General features: G+C 46.9%; 1 protein-coding gene and 1 long non-coding RNA gene across 2 annotated transcripts; one reads left to right on the plus strand and one right to left on the minus strand.

The window, feature by feature from the left end:
* The first annotated feature begins 27 nt into the window (after positions 1-27).
* LOC135240737 (uncharacterized) lies at positions 28-2638 on the plus strand. The gene is made up of 2 exons (XR_010325767.1): positions 28-1889; positions 1920-2638. It is a non-coding gene; the product is annotated as an uncharacterized LOC135240737 (long non-coding RNA).
* An 11835-nt stretch (positions 2639-14473) lies between these two features.
* Positions 14474-17590, minus strand: LOC135241097 (BTB/POZ domain-containing protein KCTD4-like). Its single transcript, XM_064311232.1, has one exon. The coding sequence runs from the start codon at positions 17247-17249 to the stop codon at positions 16473-16475; it is 777 nt and encodes a 258-aa protein (XP_064167302.1). The 5' UTR covers positions 17250-17590; the 3' UTR covers positions 14474-16472.
* Positions 17591-18000: the final 410 nt, after the last annotated feature.

An 18000-nucleotide genomic window follows, 5' to 3' on the forward strand; every position in this document is an offset into this window, starting at 1 on the left:
CCGCGCTCTCGTGTCCCCTCTCAGCCACAGCCTTTATGCCCTTAAAATCCCCCCCAAAACTCGGAGTGCAACACATTTACTTTTCTGGGTTTCAAACCAAAACGGATAGCAGCTGCAGAGTGCCAGCAGTCAGAACAGGTCAGAATAATATGAGTGAGTGCAGAGCACTTGAAATGAGGGCCTGTTCACAGTAAGAGTAACAATGGCCTATAGAAACATTTGTGGCAGAAACATTGTAAACTTGCCAATAGCGTAATTTTTTTCAGATATTTCATTGGCTGAAAAAAAAGAAACTTAAATAAAATAGGCTGCTATAACTGGATCATTTTTCTGATATTGTATGTTTTCTGCTGTTCATTTGACTGGAGCTTAGTGAAATTACATGCTAAAATAAGCGTTTGCTTTCTGGAGAAAAAGCCATTTGGCATTTGCTGGTGACTATGAACAAATGCACCACGTTCTCTGAATTTTCTCTAAAGGCCTGTGATGTGTTTAATACTGTATGAAAGCCAACCAGGGCTTCTCACTGTAAAACAGCGTCTGATTGGGCAGTGTGACAGCCAGGGCTTCGCGCTGTAAAACAGCATCTGATTGGTCAGTGTGAAGCGCTAATATAAGGCTGATTTATTTACATGTTCATTAATCACACATGACTGCCAACGCTGTCCATTTGTCAACCACTCTTTAATGTGTGCCGTTGGTCTCCGACACGTCTGCTTCCGTTCTGCTGGAGGGAAAAGAGCAGAAAGAGATTTTGTACCCCATTTCAGTTCAGCTGAGTAAACCTGGTGTTCAGAGCACAAGGTTTGAAGCACTGGTACTGGTGATGTTTTCAGTGTGAGGTATTTCACCAGAATGTTACTGAAAATGGCACCTTTCACAATTCCTATTTTTATTTTTACTGTATATGTTTCTCACCCTCCTTATAAGAAATAAATTGGTCACTTTTTCCTTATCAGTTTGGGGTAGGCTGTTTGAAATGTTTTTACAGAACTCTTATCTACAATCTCTGTAAAAAAAGAATTTGCTGTGAACAGTCTCACATGGGAATGTTTTTGAGCCATTGTCTCATTTTAGCATATTTAATGACTGTTTCACAAAATGCTTTTCAGAATGTGTGAATCAGGTTATTGGCTACAAGTGAAGTGAGTTTGGTGAATGTGACCTTCTTAGATTATAAAGCAAAATAAAAAGCAAAAAAAACAAAAAAACACCTTTTTCCAAAGACAACGGATTGGCACCATTAGAAGGAGCAGATTTGGGCATCACACCAGCGTGGTCCGTGACACACTTTGGCTGCACGTCCGTTTCTGGCATCATCTTGCCGAAGGCTGAACAGCTTTAGCCTGACAGCCGTCTGAATTCTGTCTCTGGCTTTGCCTGGCCATTGTTGTCTGAGTTGTGTTCCTTGTGTGTCTGTGTGTCTAGGATGGTTTTGCCTGCATTTCTATAGCTGCTAATGCTAAGTGGTTCATTTGAGTGTGGTCATACAATTGTCATACAACATTGCATGTTAGACATTGATGCTTTTGCTACCGTTAATGTTATGTTTAGTTTCTTTGTTATCTCAATAATTCAGTGTCCCAAATTTTACCAATTGTTTTACTGGAATACCCATCTCTGAAATATTGCCATAAAGGACATATATTTTTTTGTTATTAGGATACAATATTCAACCGATAAGCTGCTGCAACAGTCTGTCATTCAGTCAACAGGAAAATGTCATGTGGGGTTCAAGTTTGATTCATCAAATATATTACATATTCAGCCAAACCCAAATACTCATAAAAAGCAGATGAATCTGAAACCCAACACTGAATTCACTACAGCCCTAGAAAAAACCCTGGAGTTTAAATAGATGAGAGCATCAAGTCCTCTATTGGTCACGAGTAGATGAAGAGGGTTAGGGTTAGGGTTAGGGTTATGAAGAGGTCGGCAGCATGTATGGCTGTTTACAGGTGTGCATGCGTCTCACGCAGTTTCAACATTTATTTTTTAAGCTCAGGGAAAGGAGGTGAAAAATTCCCCTTATCCTTTATAAATTACATTTTGTGCCATCAGTATTGTTCCAGTGCAGTGTGCAGTGTGCAGTGTGCAGTGTGCAGTGTGCAGTTTCCGTAAGTATGTTGTTTAATATTTTTGTCGCAAAATATTATATTGCATTTAAACTTTATTTTAACCAAGTATAAACCATTCAAACCCACACTGTTTAATGAAACCAAATGACATTCCCCTACTTCACTAAATATATAGGCTTGCAGAACTGTGTATATAAATGTTCATGTGACTGGATGTCGTATGTGTTGGTTTTTACAATGCTTTACAAATGAGAAAAAGTAATCTGGAATGGAAAATATGTAGAAATACAAACGTCTATACACACAGAAAGACCTGTGAGATTCTGCGTCCAAAATGTGGAGGGCACTCTACATTCCTGTAATATTCTGAAGAAAAAATTGAGATTTAATGTGCAGTGTTGTTAAGGTTGTTGTGATTAATAGGTAACCAGTAGTCATGGTTTGTAGATTAAGCTCAATTTGGACTCTGCTAATGTAGGGAAAACAAAAGTACAGTTTTTTTATTTTATTTTTTACTGAAAGTGCTCCACAAATAAACAGAGAAGCCTATTTGTGTTTTATTCACATGAGTCAGTGTGTTTCTTTGGAGACCTTGGTGCTCCTATTACTGTGTGTACGTTCGTCTGTGAGAGAGAGAGAGGGAGGGAGAGAGGGAGAGAAAGAGAGGGAGGGAGAGGGAGAAAGGGAGTGAGAGGGAGGGAGAGGGAGTGTGAAGGAGTGAGAGGGAGAGAGAGACATTGCGTTATTGAATTGAGCCTCAGGAACTCTCCCCTGGAAAACTTGCTGTTTACAGATCAATCCCAACTCCCCTGTTACATCCTGTAGATTCAGTAAGAGCTGGGTGACCCTAAACACAATATAATCCAACAGAACAGATTGTGATTTTTAAATACTTTTGGAAAGAAGTATTTGTTTTATTTATTTAAGACAGGAATACACATGGAAATTCATTACATTTATTTGGCAGACGCCTTTATCCAAAGCAACGTTCAGTAAGTACATACAGAAGTTCATTGGAGCAACTACAAAACACAGGTCCGATAAGGTACAATACTCATTATGTAAGAATTATTCATAGCCATGTAAGTCCAGTTCTAACAGTAAACATAGGCTTTTTATGGTATGTCAAACTAGGAGGCATGACAATGAGATGCAATATAATTGCTGGATGGAGGTGCAAGTGTAGCATGAAAGTGCTAGAGGAACAAGCTAGAATAAGTGACTGGAATTGCCCTGCAGAGTAGTGGCAGGTAGTCCAGGTACAGTCTGAAGAGATGCGTCTTCAAGCCACAGCGGAAGGTGGGAAATGACCGAGTGGTTCGTAGAGGAACAGAGAGTTTGTTCTACCACTGGGGAGCTAAGGTGGAGAAGCTCCGTGGTTGGGAAATGCATTCAGGGACACTGGAATGTATTTGACAAAACTATTATTACATTTCAATTTTCAATAAAAGATAAAATTTTTTTCATGTATTTGAAAATAGGCTTCGAATGTATTGGTAATTTGGAATAAGCAGCAATACAAGGTTGAATTCGCTCTTCACAGATTTCACTCTGCTGTATGGTAAATCAGTCGGAAATGCGATTGGGAGAAACAGGGAGAGATGCCTCTCGGGGGGGGGGGTGGGGGGAGACAGCTGGAGGGTCAGGGATGCAGTTCTAATGCAGTCCCAGGAGAACACGGAAACCATTTCAGAGCTGCGCTGAGGATGCTAATCATCTCCAAGGTGCCACAGGTGACTGGGAGCTTTAATAGGAAGTCTGAACCGTTGATGCTTAAATCACGCTACACTGGTTGGTCGGGATGGGATTGGTCCATATTGTAATGATTGGTTACGTATCTGGTTGCTAGGCGATTATGGATCATACTTAGTGGACATTTTATATTTAAAACATCTCGTTAGGTTAAATTCCTAACAAGTCCTTTGAGGTGGGAGGTGGGGGGTGGGGGGGGGGGGGGGTTGATGGGAGAAGAAAGGGCATTTTCATGAAACTGCAAACATAAGAGGTGAAAATTATGCGTGGTGCATTAGTAAAATAAGTGGTGTTCGGCGATTAGTTAAAGTGAATAATTAATGACATGTATAGGTGTGTGTTTGTGTGGGTGCTGGTAGCTCCTGCCTCTATGCTTGTGGCTGTGTGGTGAGAGGACTGTGATGTTTTCCAACACTCTCATCAAGGTCAGTCCGGCAGAGAGCTAAAGCGGGGAGTCACAGAGCGGAGTGACAATTAATCATCCGCATGGGCTCCAGCACACAACATCGCATGCACCACAACACCGCAGGCATCACAACATCTCTCACACCACAACACCGCAGGCATCACAACATCGCTCGCAACACAACACCGCAGGCATCACAACACGCTCGTCGCACAACAGCATCACAACATCTCTGCAGCACAACACAGGCATCACAACATCGCTCGCAACACAACACCGCAGGCATCACAACATCGCTCGCACCACAACACGCAGGCATCACAACATCGCTCGCAACACAACACCGCAGGCATCACAACATCTCTGCACACAACACAATCGCAGCATCACAACATCGCTCGCACACAACACCGCAGGATCACAACATCACACATCCGCACAACACCGCAGGCATCACAACATCGCTCGCAACACAACACCGCAGGCATCACAACATCGCTCGCAACACAACACCGCAGGCATCACAACATCGCTCGCAACACAACACCGCAGGCATCACAACATCGCTCGCAACACAACACTGCAGGCATCACAACATCGCCCGCATCACAACATTGCCCGCATCACAACATCGATCGCACGCATCACAACATCGCAAGCATCACAACATCGATCGCACGCATCACAACATCGCACGCATCACAACACCGCACGCATCACAACATCGATCGCACGCATCACAACATTGCACGCATCACAACACCGATCGCATGCATCACAACATCGATCGTATGCATCACAACACCGCGGGCATCACAACATTGATCGCACGCATCACAACATCGATCGCACGCATCACAACATCGATTGCACACATCACAACATCGCACGCATCACAACATCGATCGCACGCATCACAACATCGCACGCATCACAACATCGATAGCAGGCATCACAACATCACATGCGTCACAACATAGATCGCACGCATTACATCGCAGGCATCACAACATCGATCGCACGCATCACAACATCGATCGCAGGCATCACAACATCGCACGCATCACATCACACGCTTCACAACATCACACGCATCACATTGTATGCATCACAACATTACACGCATCACAACATCGTCAAATCATCTCTGTGAGCCGCAGGAAACCATACCATCAGATGCTTAATGCATACACCTGTATCGTATCACAACAATACTATATAGGGTAATGATTCTGTATGGATCCCTGTTGAGCAAAGTATTTGATGATATTTGAAATGTAATTGTGGAAGAAAATGCTTGAATATTTAAACAGCATTTCAGGCAGAATATTCTATTTTTCTTCCAGAATACATGTCTGAAAAATGTTTGAAAATGTCAAATAGAAGTAACAGCTTTGGGGGGTTTTATTTGAAAATATTCTAAAACAAAGAAAATTACCATTTTGAATACAGATAATGAAATGCTGGTGTATTTGTCCAAGGTTGCTGCATCAGCACCATTCCGCTGTGTGAACATTAGCAGCGGCTAGCCTGCTAATACAGACTGAGCACTGCTGTTTAACGGCCTTGGAAATTCGTGCTGTCTGGCAGGTATGGGCAGGTGTGTGTTTGGGTACTCAGGTAGATTCATTCATCAGCAGGCTCAGAGCTCATCTTTATCTTGCTCTCAAGCGTTCTGAGAAAGCTTCGCATCACGCAGGCGAAGGGAAGGCGCTGAAGGAGTTCTTAAGAGATGTATGGTGTCCATGGAAACTTCTCATTGTGTGGGTATCTCATTCCAGATTCCTTTCTGCGTGGCTCCTCTTGGAACACGTCATTGGATAGCTGTTCTTCTCCCAGAATGCCGCTCTCGGCCAAGCTTCAGGGAGGTGTGAAGTGGGCAAGCTCAGAAATGCTGTGCCTTAACATCACTAAGGACGTTTAGTTTGCCGTACATTAAATGGCTGACACTCGCACGGTTGTGCTGCTGTACATGCCCACGCCATGAAAGGTCAACGTTATAATTAAAACTGGAGCCACGACACCCTTGGACGGGAATTGGGTGTTTGAGAATTTCCTGAGGTGTCAAATGTAAAATGTAAAATGGTAGCTTAACTCTAGCAATCTCCCGCGCAGCTGTGGTGCTAAGGGATTCTGTGGAAGGTTTCTGAATTTTTCATGTAATTTTTATTCCATCGCAAATGTAGACAATGTAGAGCAGATGCAGGGGCATGTGCGATGGCGCACCCTCCCACTCATTCATGTATTGTCCACATGATTGACAGCAGAGTCAGGGCAGCTATTTGCATGAAGGTTAGTGGGAGCTCATTTATAGGTGGGTGCTGTGACGTTCGTGCTGATTATGTCCGTTCATGACTCCATTTGTGTGGAAATGTATGGAATGTCAATTGTCCTTTTTAGGTTTTTTTGTCTCTGTGTCGCTGTGGTTTCTGCCTAGTGCTGGCAAGCTGCAGGTATTGATAAAGTTGCTAAGCAACAGGTTTCGCCACAGAAGCTGGCAGTGAATGGAGGGATTGCAGGGATGTTGTGTGCAGTTTTAAGCCCCTGTCTGCCTGCTTGGGGCTTACAGCAGTTTTAGACAGAAAAGCTTCCTCTGTCAGGTTCCCATCATGGTCCACACACATTTCAGGGGTCAGAAGAGAAAAGCGTTTCCCCCCCGGTCATAAAGGTGTAAAGGCTTCTGTTATAAATGGTCACTGTGCTCTTCTGGCACATGATATTAATTTTGGCAAGGCTGCTAAATCAGAAAATAATGCACCACACATATTTATGGAAAATATAATTTTAAAACACGGGGTAGAAGCAGAATGAGCCGGCCGATGGTGCTTTTGTTCTTGTGATACTGCTGCCCACCTAAGCTTAGTCATTTGTTTCTCTGAATTTGCCAGGCGAAAAGTTCTCAGCATGCTGAGCCATTCTCCGGTCTGAGGCTCAGATCTTGGCCGCTGTTCTAATGTAGGTGGAATTTACCGTTCTGTTTGTGAATAACCTTTTACATCACAGGTGTAGGGATGAGCCCATGTGGGCCAAGGCCTCATAACCCTGCCCCTAAGCCTAACCATAACCCTATCCCTAACCCATTCAGCACCCTGCCCCTAACCCTAACCCTATCCCTAACCCATTCAGCACCCTGCCTCTAACCCTAACCCTATCCCTAACCCATTCAGCTTGGCTGAACCACCAAACCCAATTATGTAAACCCACCTAGGTTTTTCAGGCCTACCTACCTCGATACCGGCCCAACCATACAAATATTTTTGGATAAAGTGCTGTTTCTGGAACAGGATTTCTTGCACAGGATCCACTTTAATACATGAACTGGGAGAAAGGCTCTTCATAATTATGATAACCCTGATCCTGTGCAAGTTTTAATGCAGTTATGATGACCCTGATCCTGTGCAAGTTTTAATGCAGTTATGATAACCCTGAACCTGTACTGGCTTTAATGCAGTTATGATGACCCTGATCCTGAGCTGGCTTTAATGCAGTTATAATAAGCTGTTGCTTTGCTAAACTGACCTTTTGCATGAGCAGACCGAGGAACTGATGCAGTATGTTAGCATTATGTGCTCTGGTGTTAGCACCCTGTGATGCGGTTCTTTGCTAATACCATATCCCACAATGCAGTTCTGCTTTGGTGTATCTGGGCCTCTTCGTGATGGTATCCAGTTAGGAGCTGGAGAGGTGGGGGTACTGATCTGAGGGGTTCAGGCTCACAAGTCTGCTGACAGAACATTTGGCACTGAGGCCTATAATTCAGCGGCAGTGTGCGTCCTTACTTATAGTAACCAGACGCCAAACCTGTCCATTTAGCCATCTGACAGCTACTGCCGTTCATGGTCACTTTGTGGCTTTTCAAATGCGGAGCACGTAGACACGTTAGGCCATTGATCTACCGAACGGAGGGCCTGAGTTCAGTCTAACGCTGAGAAGCATTCTATGATGCACACTTTTGAACAAATATAATAGGATTCTTGCTGAATGTTGTTGTGGCAGCGGCAGTAGCAGTAAATGGCCTTTATAGCACACACAGCATGGAATCATCATTTTTAATAGTGTGACAGGTATTGCTTGGAGATGTCAAGATATTTTTGGCATTCATTTATCTTCAGAGAAAACCTGTCCACAATGATCAGTTGGCATACTTCACAGATGAAAGCACAGAGAAGAAAGGGTAGAGTTTTTAACCACCATTTTCTCAAAACCTTCACAGGCCTGCGGGTACTCCAATGTGCCAGTACAGGGCAGGTTTTGGATGAAAGCGACAGATCTTCATCAGAATGGCTTTTAACCCAGGATGAATCCAGGATTAACCCTGGATAAACCCGGGATAAATGCTTGAGCTCCTTTTGCAGCCACAAGGAAGGGGCTTTTTGTAGTGTGGGAAACATGTCCGCTCACACAGGGGTGAGCATGTTCCCCTGCCACGCCCTCCCTTACATTTTGGGCATTTAGCAGAGCAGAGCAAAATGAGAGTTTTTACGTAATATTCATTTATACAGCTGTATGCATGTATAAAACCATTCAGATTAAGGACTCTGCTCAAGTCCAGGTGCTACTGAAATACCCAGCCTGAGAATCAAACCCACGGCCTTTGGATTACAAGCCCAACACCCTCCCGGTTACTCTGCACCCTGCATGCAGGCCCCTAACCCTGATAGTGCACTATCCACTCAGGTGTAAGCAGCTAGTAGGCTCCTAACCCTTATAGTGCACTATCCACGCAGGCGTGAGCAGCTAGTAGGCTCCTAACCCTGATAGTGCACTATCCACGCAGGTGTGAGCGGGTAGTGCTGCTGTGAAAAACAGAGAAGTATAATGTAAAACACTCAGTCCTACAGTAGAAGGGAGACTGATTGGCTCATAAGAGACAGACACTGAGCCCAGATGTTCTTGAGGCAGGGAAGCGCTTGATCTCGCAGGAATGAGTGAGCTTCTGCTCCTGCTCCTGCGCCTGCTCCTGCTCTGGCTCCTGCTCCTGTTCTGGCTCTGGCTCTTACTCCTGCTCCTGCTCCTGCTCCTGCTCCTGCTCTGGCTCCTGCTCCTGCTCCTGCTCTGGTTCCTGTTCCTGCTCCTGCTTCTGCTCCTGCTCCTGCTTCTGCTCCTGCTCTGGTTCCTGTGCCTGCTCCTGCTCCTGCTCCAGCTCCTGCTCCTGCTCCAGCTCCTGCTCCTGCTCCTGCTCCTGCTCTGGCTCCTGCCCCTGCTCTGGCTCCTGCCCCTGCTCCTGCTCCTGCCCCTGCTCCTGCTCCAGCCTGATTTTTGATTTTAGAGTGTTTTCTCCTTAAAGCTGCATGTTTTATCTTGTCCCCACAATAGCGAGTTCACACTGAATATTTGAAAGCCACTTTGCCTTTGGGTGCTGATTGCTCGAAACGTAAGGACCATTAATCAGAGTCTGCTGTGAAATTGCTTAATGAGCGCTCTGGGTCCTCTTTCTTTGTGCAAATCTTTCCTGAGCTTTTGTGTGCCGGCGTTCCCACCCTGAAAGCCTCTGCGTTTCATTCTGCTGTTAACCCTGAGAGCCGCCTGCCGTCGCCCCGCACTGCGCTGGAACCCATAATCAGCGGGTTTAATTCTGTGGGTGCCGCACTGAGCAGAACCAGAAAGCACACTTAGCATCGCTGGCATCACACAGGAGCTTCAGCTGCAATATTGGACTGCACCCAATGATGTGGTGTTGCTTTTGGTTAAAAAATGTACGAATTGTGAATCAAATGCATGCCGTCACATTAGCAGTTTTTCTTGTATTAAAATGTGATGTTTTTTCAGACTATATAGAAGTTCTTGTACAGCGGGGTTTCCTGGATATGAAGTTTAAAGGTCATATAGAGGATCAGACATTTTTCAGCAAAATCTGTTTGTGCTGGAAGCAGTAAGCTAGATGGATTCATAAATCCAATTTCACTGAGATACACAAAAGCTTTATTATCAGAAGGTCCTTGCAGATCCTTTATCACATGACATGTCTTTTTTTTATCTACAAGGTCACTACAGTGCCCTCCAAAATCGCAGTAGAGTGAAATTTGTCATTTTTGCTATTGCTTAAAGCATTTGTATTTGAGATCAAAATATGAATGAGACAAAAGTACAAACAATCAACCTTGATTTCATGGTATTTACGTGCATGTATGCGTTACCATTTTACAGAAACAGTTGTTTTTGTTTTGAATCCCCCATTTTCAGCTGTGCAAAATTAACTTAATTTTAAGTGTGGGGCTGATTTAGCCAGTGCCGGTGTGTGAGGCTGATTTAGCCAGGCCAGTGCCGGTGTGGGGCTGATTTAGCCAGGCCAGTGCCGGTGTGGGGCTGATTTAGCCAGTGCCGGTGTGTGAGGCTGATTTAGCCAGGCCAGTGCCGGTGTGTGGGGCTGAGTTAGCCAGGCCAGTGCCAGTGAGTGGGGTCAATACAGTGTGCTTTAGCTCCCAGTCAGTTTCATCACGGGGCAGTTTTACAGTGCAGACCCAGAGTCAGTGTAGTCCCAGAGTCAGTGCAGTCCCAGAGTCAGTGTGGTCCCAGTCAGTGCAGTCCCAGAGTCAGTGCAGTCCCAGAGTCAGTGCAGTCACAGAGTCAGTGCAGTCACAGAGTCAGTGTAGTCTCAGAGTCAGTGCAGTCCCAGAGTCAGTGCAGTCCCAGAGTCAGTGTAATCCCAGAGTCAATGTAATCCCAGAGTCAGTGTTAGCTTGCGATCAGCTGGTTTCACAGCTCAGTCAGTTGTGTTTATCACAGCTCAGTCAGTTGTGTTTATCACAGCTCAGTCAGTGTATCTTGGCTAAAAATCCTGTCATTCACGGCTCACAAGTCATGGCTTGTATGCACCAATCTGAAAGACGTCAGGATGTAGACCCAGCTGACTCTGGCTCCCTTCCCCCCTCTCACTCGTCTCTCTGATGCTCTCCTTCCCGTCTGACAGTCAGAACGGTGTGGCTGTCGCTTTCTCTGCATCTTCCCCGTCAGTTCAGAGAGTGCAGGCTATCCCACAAGGCAGCCAGGGGCACCGTATGGGGGGGTCAGGATGTTTCCAAGGGCCCTAACTGACAGGGGCCCTCAAAAAACTGTGCTGTAATTGTGCAGGGATGGGATTTTATCCAAATCACATCTTTCTAATATGCTGTCAATATTTTTATTGCGATGCAGTGTACAAATGCTATCCAGATAAAAAAAAATAGCGATTATGGTATATAAATACACCGATGTATGAAAACATAATCGCTCTGAACTTTTACAAATATTGATACCTGCATTTTCTTCCCCCGCCTTTTGGCTTCTCTTTTTCATCAGCAGCTAATGCTTTCCACCGCCCCTTCCTGGTGTCGCCTCTCTCACACTTCTGAGAAAGCTTGCGGGGGAAAGCAAGATTGCAGGCTGTGCTTGTGAATGTCCAGAGAAACACGAGCCATCGTACTGTATGGAAGGGAGAAAACCTGGCAGAGCGTTCAGCGTGGCGCAAGACGGCGGTTTGCCTGGCAACAGACGGATGTGAGAAGGATGCGCGGGTTTGTGGACGCAGACGGGCGGGTTTGGGGACGCAGACGGGTGGGTTTGTGGACGCAGACGGGCGGGTTTGGGGACGCAGACGGGCGGGTTTGTGGACGCAACGGTGGGTTTGTGGACGCAGACGGGCGGGTTTGTGGACGCAGACGCAGACGGGCGGGTTTGTGGACGCAGACGGGCGGGTTTGTGGACGCAGACGGGCGGGTTTGTGGACGCAGACGGGCGGGTTTGTGGACGCAGACGCAGACGGGCTGGTTTGTGGACGCAGACGGGTGGGTTTGTGGACGCAGACGCACACGGGCGGGTTTGTGGACGCAGACGGGCGGGTTTGTGGACGCAGACGGGCGGGTTTGTGGACGCGGACGCAGAGGGGCTGGTTTGTGGACGCAGACGGGTGGGTTTGTGGACGCAGACGCAGACGGGCGAGTTGTGGACGCAGACGGCGGGTTTGTGGACGCAGACGGGCTGGTTTGTGGACGCAGACGGGTGGGTTTGTGGACGCAGACGCACACGGGCGGGTTTGTGGACGCAGACGGGTGAGTTTGGGGACGCAGACGGGTGGGTTTGTGGATGTCTCCTGCCGGTGAGCTGACGGTCCCCCGCTGCCCTCAGGTCTGCACGTCACTCAGACTCCGGGCCTCATCAGTCCTGCCGCTTCCTCATCAAAAATGAATGGGGCTTATCGGCAATTAAAAAGGAGACGCGGAGGTTTGAAGTCTCCCCCGAGCGCGGCTGTATTTGGCAGCCCCCCCCCCCCAGCCCCCCCCCCCCCCCGCCCGACAGAGGCACGATCCTTCAGCGTGATTCACGTCACTGCGCACAAACGGGCGACAGATATAGCCCAAACAGATGGTTTTCCTGCGCGTGGAGCCTCTGCCTGCTCATTAGTAGGTAGGTGCATCTGTACCTTAACGAGAATCTGTGCCGCATCGAGCTCAGGCTGCTGAAAAGAAGAGTTTAACTTATTTAAGAGTAAGAGTTTAAGAGTTTATCTTATTTTTATTCCGATGTGTGTTTTTTTTTTTTTTAGCAAGCTCAGATTTGGATTTGTTTTAACATGTTGTCATTTACTAACCTAATTAAAAGTGAGGCTAGGTGAAGAGACATTTGGCTCAACATGAATCATTTTATCTGTGATGAATGGATGAATGCGATTTTATAAGTGCTGTTCACATTCTGCATATAAGATTGGATTCTGACACCTAGAACAATACATTTTAATCCAAAATCACACCCTGAATAAAAGTGCAGGTAAAAAAGAGCAAATGCTTCCATCAGAGCCCCAATTTATCCGCTGATTTTATTAACTGTGTAATGTTGGTTTTAAATACGTGTATTTCTGCTGTAGGCACCTGATCCACTTACTTTTCCAATCATTGAGAATTTTGACTAGTCTGATCACCGAGAACAACAATTTTACCTTCTGAATGTAGAAATGCTTTCATGCCATAGCCAACTATCCTCATTTCTACATTTGTAACATTAAAAATAAATTTCACTTTATTTGAAAATTTCACTTTATGTGTTGATAACACAAATAAGCTCTTTCATAAACCTTTAATACAACCCTGTGGTCTTCTGAGAGTAGTGCGTTGGTGGTAAGAGGGTTTGTTTTGCAGTCCTTTCACACACATGCCGCAATGGAAATGTTCGAACCATCTAAATGTTCTCAAAGTGATTGAAATGTCATCGCGAGCACTTTTCTCCTGAGATTTATTTTCTTTCACTGGATGGACTAACAAAACCGAACAAAGCAGTTAAAGGTCCAGGAAACTGAAATCTGCGAGTTCTTTGCTGATGTGTTTTTATACTTTTTTGCATTCACTGACGGCCGAGAAATATTTCACAATGATTCTTGCAAAAAAAAAAGAAAAACATATAAAAGCCTGTGCCAAAATTGACTTGCTTTCTCCCTTGGATAAATGCCAGGTTCTCAGTGGGCAGGGTTAACTGGGTGTTAGCTATGTAACAGAAACCTAAAGTCTAGTAAAATCCTTTCTACATGTAATATGTAAATGGTGATCTTGCCATTTTTGTGTGGGTAAGACAAGTTAAGTTGGAAATGCCTAAGCATTGCCCCTTCTCTGGATGCGGAGAGAGCAATACGCTTTTTTCATTCAGAAAAATGAACAGACCTGCAAGAACTGGGTTTTAAATCTGGAGCCCACGGGCATTTTCATGGTGGATTCATAAGTAGGCCTACTGTTAGCTAGCAACAATTAAATAGCTTTCAAGCTTAGACATGTGGAATCAGCTTTATTCAGGTGTAATGTCTGGAGTTTGTGACTGCTATGGAGTCTACTGTTAGTGCATAGTAGCTCAGCGTTACAACGTTATTACACACTGAATGATCTTCAGGTTTAACTATACGATGGTAAAGCCTAGTTTATGTTGCTTTTTTCGTTTTGTCTGGTAGTGTAAGGTTACTGCTCTATCTGGCTATAATCTAGCTAGCGATGAGGAATGCTTCACATATGACATGTCTTGCGGATATGAAACGAGCGCAGGATGCACACCCATCCTATTCTTGTCTGCTGGACAGTTCACAATAATTTAATAGTGTTTATTACAATTTAATGGTTATAATTGGGTTAAAAACTTGAAAGAAATATCAAGAAGACAATCAGTTGTCTCTTCTGGGGAATATAATGACAATTTGAATCCGTTTCCCTGGACCTTTAAGAATAAAAATAAAACTCAGAAAATCTTAGAGAATCAGAAAATAACCCAGCAAAACCAAACAAGGGGATGTACACTGTTGTAATTTAATTCACAATAAAGATTTATACACATGAATGGCAAAGTAATTCAATCCACTTGAGTCCTTCTTTTTACAAATAAATGTAAATTAAATCTGACCACCATTAAGAGAGAAACAGAAAAAAACACCAAAAACAAACAAATACATACTGTAGGAATTCAATGCACAATAAATAAGCACATGGATAGTAGTGCATTTTGAGTAGTAAACTGGAAAATTCATATGCCTTCTAAATGAAATGGGAGAATGTCCAGTATGCGCTATGTATATGTAACATTACTGAAATTGGTATGAAAAAGGCACGGCTCAACTGACATTATTTTTTACAGTAATATCAATGAAGGATGGAGGTGTTGTGCCATAGCAAAAGAGCCTTAGCTTTCATCTTTCACAAGTCTCCTGAGTTCACAAGCAAGACTCCACTGAAGCCAATATCACTGTCACTAAGGAAAGCATATGGTATAGGTGTATGGTACCGGTGTACCCACTTACACATATGGTACCGGTGTACCCACTTACACATATGGTACAGGTGTATGCACTGGCACATATGGTACAGGTGTATGGTACAGGTGTATTCACTAGCACATATGGTACAGGTGTATGGTACAGGTGTACATCTGGCACAGTCACTGTCACATTATCATCATCATTGAGTCCTCTGAACTGCCTCAAGTGGATAACAACCTGATTAGATACTGTAACATGGGTTATGTTAGTAAATCCATTGATTATGCAAGTTGGTATGGGAAAAGCACTGGGCTTCCAGAAGGGCAGCTCTCAGTGTGCCATGAATGCAGGAAATCCAAATTTCAATACAGAGACGACAAAAGGGTCATCTTCTCTAAAGATCTTTCTCTAAATTTCACACGCTGCTGTATTTTCAGAATGATTCCTGCCCTGCAGGGCTGCTCTCTGCCAGGACTGCACGGTTCCCTTGTGGACAGAAACCGGCGCAGTGTAAACAACAGCAGCGTCCGCGGCTGCAATTCAGCCCGTTTCTCACGAACCGTCTGACGAACCTTCTGACGAACCGTCTGACGAACCGTCTGATGAACCGTCTGACAAACCTTCTGACGAACCGTCTGACAAAGCGCACGCTCTGATTGAATGTGCTTCCATTGAGAAAGCCCAGCTCTGTTATTTCAGCAGGCGATTGACAGGCGCACAGATATGGTGGGATTCACAGCTGTTGTGAAAGCAGTTTTACAGGCTCAACAGCATCACGTCGCTAACAGGCAGCTACACATTCTCAAACATCGCCTACAGCTGCAGACTTTATGTCAGATCAAAACAAATGCGGCAGAAATGGCCGGTGCTTTTATTTCATGGAACAGCCCAATCACAGATCATAACAACACGCCATAGGTCACATACAAATCAGGTACAAATCACAAGATGGCTTCAAGTTTAATAATTCACTTTAACGCATGCATTATTAAAAACGTAACCTTTTTAATCCCCACTTACACCTTTCACATGCCATCTGGCTCGGCACACGTGTGTTCTGCAGCTTTATAAATAACAGGCGAGACGTACGCTGCTCCTGCTCCGCCGGCGTCGGGCGTCTGGCGTGCTGTTGTGATGATGTGTGACTGGACGCTGCACAGATTCCTTTTTCTTGATTAGGATGCAGAGGAGGCTCGATGGCAGCGTTTATGTGGCTATAAATCTGAGCCGCTCAGCAGCCTGTTGCGCTAAAGCACATTCTGGAAGTGCTGGAAGCAGCTCGGCTGTGACAGAGCGGTGCACAAACTCCAAACACAGCGGAAACGAACACACAGCGCTCAATATTTCACGCGTACGGCGGCACTTGATTATACCGTACCGGCTTGTTGAATAACGATTAAAAAAAGGAGCAGTGAATAGAAAGGTGTGCTTTGCTTGAAGAGAAAGGAGGGCCCTCTTGGCGGGCCGCGGCGGGCGTCGGGGGGGGGTGCGGTGGGGGGGTGGGGGGCGTGGCCAGACTCCGGAAAGCGTCCTCTCACTTGACGAAGTGCAGCGACTCGCACTGCACCACCGAGCCGCGGTTGCTGTCCAGGCTGGTCAGCAGGCGGTACCCCCCCCTCAGCGCCAGCAGCACGGTCTCCAGCTTCAGGCTCTCCAGCGTGCACACGAAGGTGTTGTCCTCCTTCAGCACCAGCCGCGAGCCCATCTCCGACTTGATGAAGTGGCGGAACTGGATGACGTTGGACGAGACCTCGAACTCCTCGGGGAAGCCGTCCAGCCGGCTCTTGGACACCTGCACCAGGCGGGCCTTCACCTTGTCGATGAAGGAGGCGTCGCTGCAGTACAGCCGCAGGCCCTGCGAGCGCTCGTGGTTTTCGGTGACCTCCAGGAAGGCGGGCTCCTGCCGGGCGCGCCTCCGCCGCTCCCACTCCCGCGCCGCCTGCGCCAGGTCCGCCAGCCGGTAGAACTCCGCCTCCCGCCGCAGCAGCTCCGCCTCCCTGAAGTCCTCGGGCAGCACCAGCTCGCCCAGGCGCAGGAAGTTGAGGACGTGGCGGAACACGGGGCCGTCGCGGTCGATGAAGATGTTTCCCGCGGCGTCCACGTGCTGGACGGGCTTCTTCCCGCTGGCCAGCTCCTCCAGCAGCGAGCCGGGGTGGCGCACCAGCGTCTGGCGCTGCGCGGCATACAGGTACCCCCCCACGTTCAGCGCCACGGTGCCCGACGACAGCTTCTTGAAGCTCTTGCTGGGCTGCAGCAGGTCCGGGTTTATCTGTCTCAGCTCACTGTCCATCCTGCTCAGGTTCCATTCCATACCGCGCCCCACCGCCCTGACCCCTGGAATCTGTGCCTCACCCGCGAGAGAGAGAGAGAGAGAGAGGGAGCGCCGTGGAGGAGAGGAGCGAGAGAGAGAGAGGGAGCGCCAGGGAGGAGAGGAGCGAGAGACAGAGAGAGAGAGAGCGCCGTGGAGGAGAGGAGCGAGAGAGAGAGAGAGAGAGGGAGCGCCGTGGAGGAGAGGAGCGAGAGAGAGAGAGGGAGCGCCAGGGAGGAGAGGAGCGAGAGAGAGAGAGAGGGAGCACCGTGGAGGAGAGGAGCGGGCATCCAAGAGAGAGCGCTGCGAAGACTGCCAGCAGCTTGGAGCGTTTCAGCGTCTCTCCATCGAGAGAGGGGGAGGGAGGGGGGGCTTCACCAGAGGAGGAGCACTCTCTCCATACCTCCACTCCACACGCTCAGATCTTAATCACCTCTCCTCTCTCTCCCTCTCCGCTCACCTCCTCCCGCTCCCCTCGTCCTCTCCTCTCTCTCCCCTCGTCCCCACGCTCACCCTCTCCTCTCTCTCCCCTCATCCCCACGCTCACCGTCTCCTCTCCTCTCTCCCCCATCGTCTCACCCTCTCCTCTCTCTCCCTCATCCCTGTGCTCACCCTCTCCTCTCTCTCCTCCTCATCCCGGCTCACCCTCTCCTCTCTCTCCCCTCTCCCCCGCTCCCTCTCCTCTCCTCTCACTCCCTCATCCCCACGCTCACCCTGCTCCCTCTCCTCTCTCTCCCCTCGTCCCCACGCTCAC

Source organism: Anguilla rostrata, chromosome 15, assembly GCF_018555375.3.
Source record: "Anguilla rostrata isolate EN2019 chromosome 15, ASM1855537v3, whole genome shotgun sequence".
In the NCBI taxonomy this organism is placed as follows: domain Eukaryota; kingdom Metazoa; phylum Chordata; class Actinopteri; order Anguilliformes; family Anguillidae; genus Anguilla; species Anguilla rostrata.

What these genes read in the sequence shown, in the direction of transcription:
- LOC135241097 (XM_064311232.1), bottom strand. Translation starts at nt 17,249, where the DNA reads ATGGAATGGAACCTGAGCAGGATGGACAGTGAGCTGAGACAGATAAAC.